This window comes from Rhyacophila brunnea, unplaced genomic scaffold (assembly GCF_057557595.1).
Source record: "Rhyacophila brunnea isolate RB1 unplaced genomic scaffold, BYU_Rbru_1.0 scaffold_11, whole genome shotgun sequence".
Lineage (NCBI taxonomy): Eukaryota > Metazoa > Arthropoda > Insecta > Trichoptera > Rhyacophilidae > Rhyacophila > Rhyacophila brunnea.
Window position 1 is genome coordinate 20,759,266 of NW_028232763.1, and position 8,017 is coordinate 20,767,282.

The 8,017-nt window shown below is 31.3% G+C and overlaps 1 protein-coding gene across 2 annotated transcripts in view; it reads right to left on the minus strand.

Annotated features, from left to right (window-relative positions):
• Positions 1 to 4,497, minus strand: part of LOC147078473 (DNA polymerase beta-like) — a 25,336-nt gene extending 20,839 nt beyond the window's left edge. For both annotated transcript variants that reach the window (XR_015072139.1, XM_085959919.1), the window contains exons 1-4: positions 3,986 to 4,497; positions 2,055 to 2,177; positions 1,436 to 1,610; positions 456 to 645 (exon numbers count right to left, since the gene is read on the minus strand). Coding sequence is in view for 1 of the 2 variants with exons in the window: in XM_085959919.1 (XP_085816045.1) it covers positions 456 to 645; positions 1,436 to 1,610; positions 2,055 to 2,177; positions 3,986 to 4,416 (919 nt within the window). In the remaining variant the exon portion in view is untranslated. The remainder of the gene's footprint in view (positions 1 to 455; positions 646 to 1,435; positions 1,611 to 2,054; positions 2,178 to 3,985) is intronic.
• Positions 4,498 to 8,017: the final 3,520 nt, after the last annotated feature.

An 8,017-nucleotide genomic window follows, 5' to 3' on the forward strand; every position in this document is an offset into this window, starting at 1 on the left:
GAAATTGTGTATGAAAAACTTTTTTGCCGAACTTCAATTGAGGTCTCATATATGTAAGTGTATGAAATTTAACTTTTCACTGATATTTAAATTTTTTTATAATATATTTAATTACCGGGCCCTGGAGAGTATACCTAGTACTTTCAGCTGGGCTTCTAAAAGGTTAAGCTACTCAAAATTCTATTGCATACTATTTTTACTCCCACATTGTATGTAAACTCCTAACAAAGAATACAAAAAAGTTTTAAAAATTGTGATTTATAACACCTACAAACATCAACCATTAGTGACACCTACTACTAAAAAAAATCATCTTCAAAGAATCTATAAACACAAAGTCTAGAATTTGTAATTAAGCTCATCACAGTATAAAAAATACTGAATATGTGAATATGATATGCACATCTTATATGTTGGATCTATAGGTAAACATGTCAGTGAATATTTAGATTTACCTGTACATCCTACTGGTCTCAAGCAGTACTCATTCAAGGTAAAGCCCTTCTCCAAAGCATGGGCTCTCATTGTCTTGTTGAACACATCACTCCCCGTGAAATACAAAGTAGAACAGTAGTATTGATCAAACGGGGTAAAACGAATATCCAACCTGCGTGCTATCGATTCATCATCAAATTTACAAACTCCCTGCAATAACAATGATACAAATATGTTAACAAACACCAATGTCGCCAATTTAAAAACTCTTAAACGCAGAAGTGCCGTGAAAGGTTGAAAAATAATTTCAGGTAAGTGTCCAAGACAATCCATACGCTTTGTAGGAAAGTAATGTGTCCTTGTGATACTCTGTTTCCTCAAATGGATAAATATTGAATGATTACATAAAATATTTTACGATGATTTAACACTGTTTTCAAAGTTGGTAATCTCCATATTGTTTAGGACTGCATATAGAATATTTTCTTTTTGCAAAAATTTTAGTAAACAATCGGAATATGCAAATACCGAAATCAAACTAAAATGAATAAAAAATCATGTTGAAAGTTAGTCGAAGAATATTGAAAATGGACTTTGCAAATCAACCGTTTGATTCTAAGGTTTAATTCTATTTAACTAACAAACAGAGCAGAATTTGATATTTTATGTATAAACATACGATGGAAAAGTACTTACAGAATAAGAACCAAGAAAAATATTTAAAAAAGTATAATAATGGAGGTTACTGACTTTGAAACTATAGCCTAATATCATGATCTCAAGGTCCATTCTTTCTCAATCAATGAATGCTAAAAAAAATTGAGAACAATTAAGTAGTGGTTATAAAATATTATTTTATAATAGCACTACATATTCATTTCTTTGTATCATTTATTTGATTTGCACATTTTACCAGCATTTGCCATTCATATTGGTTCATGTTGCTTGACATTATTTTATGGATAACAGGATTCAATAAAATACGACAAAATATATTTACCATAAATTTTGTATCTCCCAAAGATAATGTTTCAGTGACTATGCCATCGTTTTCTAAAGCAGTGACAATGCTTTTTAGCAGCAATCCTTTCTTTGATTTTGGTGTATTACTTGTACTAGTGTAAGACGGGTGAGTAACAAGCACGTCTATATCACCGCTAGTTGCTTTTCCTCTTCTGTTAGTTACACATAAAACAAAATAAAGCGCATATATTTTATTGCAATTGACTTTCGGTATTTGGGAAAATCTATTCCTGGGATAAAAGATTTCCAAAATTACACAATATCATTATCATAATCTTTATCCAATTTTACTGCACATGTTAATTTAAATGTTCATTCAATTGCACCGACTGGAGGTCATCTGTAAACATATAATAATAATAGTCGATCACTAACTTCTTCGTCCGACTGTGAAGTACTTGGCAGAACACTGATAGAATGGGCTGAGACTATAAACATTTCAACCTTTAAATTAATTCCTGGTACATGGTCACGCATGTAAATACGGAAGGTAGTATGGGGTATATTTAAAACCTAATAAGAATCATAACGTTACTTTTCCGCAAAGGGGCTCAATTCACACTTATAATACACATTCTTAGAAAATATTTACTCACCTATAGCTTCCACAAATTATTATCGTAAAAGTGGAATCTAACCGTAGGATCGTTGTGTTTATCTTAGCCTCAACATCTTGGATTTCTGATCGTGGAATCAACTTCTCAAAATCATCAAAATATCTGAAATTAATTAAATTCATTTACATTCTGCATTCAACGATACACTGGAATCACCGAGAAAAATAAATGATAAATATACTGAAAAATTCCCGCTAATTGTATTGTTCTATGTGTGTGTGGATCATAAGCTCATCTGAACAGTGAATTGTGTACAAAAAAATTATGTGTTTTCAAATATCCATCATTCGTTTGTTTGTGTGCATCAAATTATTATGCCATGCAAGAAAGTACCTACCTAATTAAGAAGTAATTATTTACATGTCAATTACACAATATTCTTACACGATTTTGTTGCTGTATCCCATTAGGCGGTTTGTCCCCAGTTCAACCTAAATGTCGAAATCTGTGATCCGAGATAACAGTCCAATTTAGTAGCCTTCACATTTATGTATCTCATTTCTCCACACAGTGACGTCCCTAGATAATATGCCGCTTTATTTTTATACATTATTTTAATCATCCTTTCATGGGTCCAATATCTAAGAAATGTGATGTTTGGATACATTACCAACAAAATATCAGAATACTTATTCGCAAATCTGCACGCGCCGTTTCTGGTCACCAAGGACGTCGAAGGGCAACGGAAGTAAACTAGATATCGCGAACCCGACAAAACCAGTCAGCTGAATTTTCTAATGGAAAGATATTTTCGTTATTACTAAGTTTCGGTAGCTATTTCAATATAGAATAATATATTCTAAATGATTTTCCTCGATTTGCCGCCCTTCGAGTAACTGCCGCCCCAAGCGACGCTCAATCTGCCTACCCCCACGGGACGTCACTGTGTCCACATAATGTCTGTCAACCGAAATCATGGACAAGAAATGTATATAAATGTGAAGGTTCCCTACATCGGACCATCATCTCAGATCACGGATACCAAAGTTCAGATCAGACCATAGACAAACGGCTTAAAGGTCCAGGAGGTCAATTAATTACAACTTTACACTTTTTTTAAACATAACACAAGCTTATTTTTATTTGACAATCAAATAACAATTCAAAACTTTAAGTCGGTAGGTACTTAGGTATCTACAACATTAAATCTATTAAATATTATTATAAGATATGTATATTATTGATTAGTTCACCCGCTATATAAATAACATGAATTAAAAAAAAGACTATAAGTACATTAAAACAATTATCTGGATATTAGGTAATATCAATAAACCATTTTTTTCTTGCCTGTCAAGTACATACTACTATTACTACATAGTACATACTAATTTTTACAATATTTCTGTGTGAGGTTGGAAATATTTGTGTGCACAAATAGAACATTTATAATATACAGTACTCCATAGCAAATACTTAAAAAAACAGCTAAAAATCATTAGTTTTGATTAAACATTTTTTTATTCCATTTATTATTGAATATATATATATTATATACAATGGAACATCAAGGAAATATAACTATATTAATATAGATCCGTATCCCGCTCCATACCTACCAATATTTTTATAATAGGTATATTTCTTACGTTAACATTTAATTTAGAAACTGTAATGAAAGGTTGTCATACATATTTCCACATTGTAAATAAATTACAATGTTTAATAGGTATTCATTTAAATTAGTATAACAAATGATAAACATGACCCATCCAGTCCACCTATTCATGTTTATTATTTTTGAATGTATATGTATGACATACGTTTCTTCTACATTAAAAAGTATAAATTTCAGTTCACTTTTTAATTATTTCTTGTGTCAATTTGGAGTACCTACTGTATATAATAATATATTAGTAAAATAAATAACAAATTCTTTACATACGTAATAATAAACAAATAATTCATACCTAAGGCCAATTTTTTGATGATGATTTAATTTATCTTTATGGTTTTCCAAATCTTCCAAATTTATTATTCCTTGATTAACCAGTTCTCTGGCTTTCGCCGGTCCAATGCCGCTTACTCTGGTCAAAAGCGAAATGGCTGTACTGCTCACATCATCGTGGATTTTATCAAGCTTTGCCAACTTACCTGTATCTAAAAATTCATCGATCTTTTTAGCAATTTTATCGCCAATACCATTCAGTTTAATCGCTTCTTCTCCGGATTTTATTCGAGTAGGATGAGCAGCCAGAACACTGGATGCCTTTCGATAAGCATTGTATTTATGAATGTTCCTGTTTACATTTTTTTCATAATCCGCAAGTTCACTTAGAAATTCACAAAAATCATGATTCGGATTATCCTCGCTTGGAGCTTTTCGTTTGCTCATTTTCATTCAATAATAACAGTAACTGTTATTTCCAAGAATTTGTGATTAAATAATGATCCATCTGACGTCTGTCAGTGTCAATAGAGTGCCATAGACAATATATGCAAAATAGGTTGCCAGAGTCGAAGAGTATTCAATAATATGTAAAATTCCTAATTATTAATATTATAAGAGATTTTGGAAAACGCAACAACAGCTCATTTAAACGACATTTTATTGTTATCACACATTTTAACTTCTAAACGTGCGCTACCGATTGAATTGAACACATTTCAGAAATTTTCCATGATTTTACAGGTAGGTACATGACGTTCATATCGATATTTTCTTACATACCGTATACCAGGGGGGGCAAACTGCGGCCCGCGGGCCGCATGTGGCCCGCCGGGTATTTTTTTGCGGCCCGCCATCATTAATTACGAATAACTTTTTTATAATTTTTTAAAAAATATTGACAATAGATTAAAATTTGAAGAATTTGTTATTTTGTAAATGTATTATCTCAGTACGTCTTCCTTGCGTCTCGTCTCACACTATGTAACCACTATTTTCTACGTTGAGCATCGATTTCATTAGATATTGATAGTGTTCCGACAGAGCTACAACTTGAGATTATTGATTTGCAGTGTGACACTGATTTAAGAGAATTGCATCGTCGTGAAGAAATCTCCAAATTATACAATGCCCTTTTCAGACAAATTCGACCAACTTAAAGATTATGCAATAAAAATGTTCGTTATTTTTGGATCAACCTATACCTATAATGTGAACAAACATTTTCGATCATGAACCTCAATAAAAATTCTTTACGATCAAATATCTCCTATGCCCATTTACAAGCAGTTTTGAGAATATCAACTACAAAATTAACACCTGAAGTTTAAAAAAAATGTTCAAAAATGTACGACAGTTTCATTCTTCTCATTATTTTTTGTAATGTTTATTTTTTGTAATAATAAATAGTGTATATCTAAAAATGGTATTTTACTTGCGGCCCGCCGCTCATTTTGAATTCTTAAATTTGGCCCTCCATCCAAAAAGTTTGCCCCCCCTGCCGTATACGATCGCCATATTTACTGTTCACGCCTAGAATGACGTCTTCGTCGCTCAAGAACTTCTGATCCTTTATTGACAAAAAATGGAACTGATTCTTTTTATTCAAATGTCACCATGTACACATTGGCGCACTTAATTTTTTTGATTCTACCTTCTTTTGACCGAACCGATTTTTTTAAACGGTACATGTTCAAACACGCACGTTAACATGATCTTACTCCCTACTTCAGGGAGTATACTTTACGGCCGTATGTTGTAGCTTAACCACTGGGAAATGCCAATAGAAATGGCGTACCTATTTCAAAAAAAATACTGCCTTATTCTTAGGTTAATAACTATTATAAAGCAAACATTAGTCGTAGAATGTTTATCACATTTGAATATTTGAATGGTCAAAGCGGTGGAAAAACTATAATTTTGGAACGATTCGAAATCCTCGCATTGTTTCAAAACGCCTCAATTATTGTATTCCAAAATTGATTTTTTTAAATACTTCTTTGTGGCTGTTAACGCACTCTTTTTTTTTATTGAATAATTACTTAGGCTACTAATTTCCATAGATTACAATATACCGTCAAATCATCCAACATTGCCCACTTTTTTAATGTACTCGTGGATTTTTACAAAAAAACAATGGTTCGCTGGCGTTTTTATTTAAAAATGATCACTAATATCATTATAAATTTGAAAAACTGTTTAAAATACAAAACAAGCAATTACTTTAGGAAATATTTTAATTTTTTGAAGCGGTCAAAATTATCAGCCATTTCTGCCAACATTGCCCATTGATCTTGTACATTGAATATAAGTCATTACTCTTACGTCCTTATGTACTATAATGTAGAACTGGCTAAACTTACCGATCCCATTAAGTTTGAGGCATAATAAACAATACTTTGTAGAATAAATCTTTGGGCAATGTTACTAACACCTTTATGGATTTTTTCATACAAATATTAGCATTAATCCAGGGTTATCACAGAACATCTAGGTAAGGAATAAAAATATATAGTTAGCTAAGTATGTTTAAAAAAATCCTTTTTAGTGTTTTTTTATTTATTAAGGTCAATCAATCAGAGTTAAGGTGAATATAAAATACATGAATAAGTGATGGTCCCAAATCCCAACAATAAATGGGCACATAAAACATTATTTAAACCAACCATTAATTTTAATAATAGGTCCTGTTATTTAAAATCGCATAAATACAGTAGAGGGAGAAGTTAAAAATGAGACAAGAGGAAAAAAACAGGTACCTAGTATAAGAGAATGGAAAGAAAGTTTATAAAAAGATAGAGTTTATAAAGCATAATAAGTAATAACTTAAAAATAATTTGGGACGTCAGTATATAGACTATCTATCAGTAGGGTAATTAAGTATCTTAAAATTGATTTAGATAGAGAATTTGTCACTGTGTACAGTATTGATAGAAAAACACATTAATACAGAAATTAGAATAAACACCTCTTTAAAAAACAGGCAATTATAAGGGAAATGCTGCAACTTTCCCTACTCATAATTTTTGTTCAAAGGTTGGTGTCGTTGGTTTCATTTGGCTAAGGTACATACATATTGTGAGTGATTTTGATTTTATGTCTTGAAAAATAGAGATATTTATTGTTTCCATACTTAAATTGAGAATAGGCGAAGTGTGTAGCATTTGACTAAAATTTTCATAAATTCTAATATTTCAATGCAGTAGGTAAAGTAGTATTTATAATGCTGCTTTTATAAAGTAACAAAATAACCATGAAAATAATGCTTCAGAATTAAAATTATATATTACAGGTACGTACATACCCATAAAATGCAAATACAAATCTAATGAATTGAATAATTCATAAAATTAAAGCCAAATTCCAGTACACCACGACGGTTAATTTTAGGCTGCGTCAATACTTTCTCTATGTCAGCGGAATAAATATCAGCCACATCATCCACTGCCGGTCAGTAAAAATGACCTTTTATTTTGTTTCTTAAAAAAATTGTTGCAAAACAGTTATTGTCATGTGCACGTAAAATTTTACCTACGTAATATCTTTTATTTTTATCAGTATTAAATATTACTAAGACATATTTTCCAACTGCAGATTCTTCAGACATGTCTAAGCAGGTAGTTTATTCGGGTTTGTTTTCAAAAATATCCTCTAGAATCTAGATCATCATCTGAAGAAAATTGTAATTCACCATAAGACGAATCCATTACAGAATAGTCACTTAAATTATTTTCAGTTGATTCATCCAAACTACCGGCAGTCAATTTATTTAGTTTAGTTTTACGTTTGCTTTTCACTTGGTCTTGAACACGCTTAACAATTAATAGTTTGTGTTTGTATTTTATAGCAGCTGCTGACGCCTGTATGACTTTATTCAACACAACCACGATTTATTGTGGTAATATGCATCATGGTTCCTGTCTTTTCGCAAAGGATGGTTATGGGAACCGCTGATCTTATTACTTCGTTTGAGATGATAGTAAATTTGCTTTTAATTTGATTTATCTCAGTAGGTAATCCAGATTGTTCATCGAAAAACTGTTTCATTTCAACC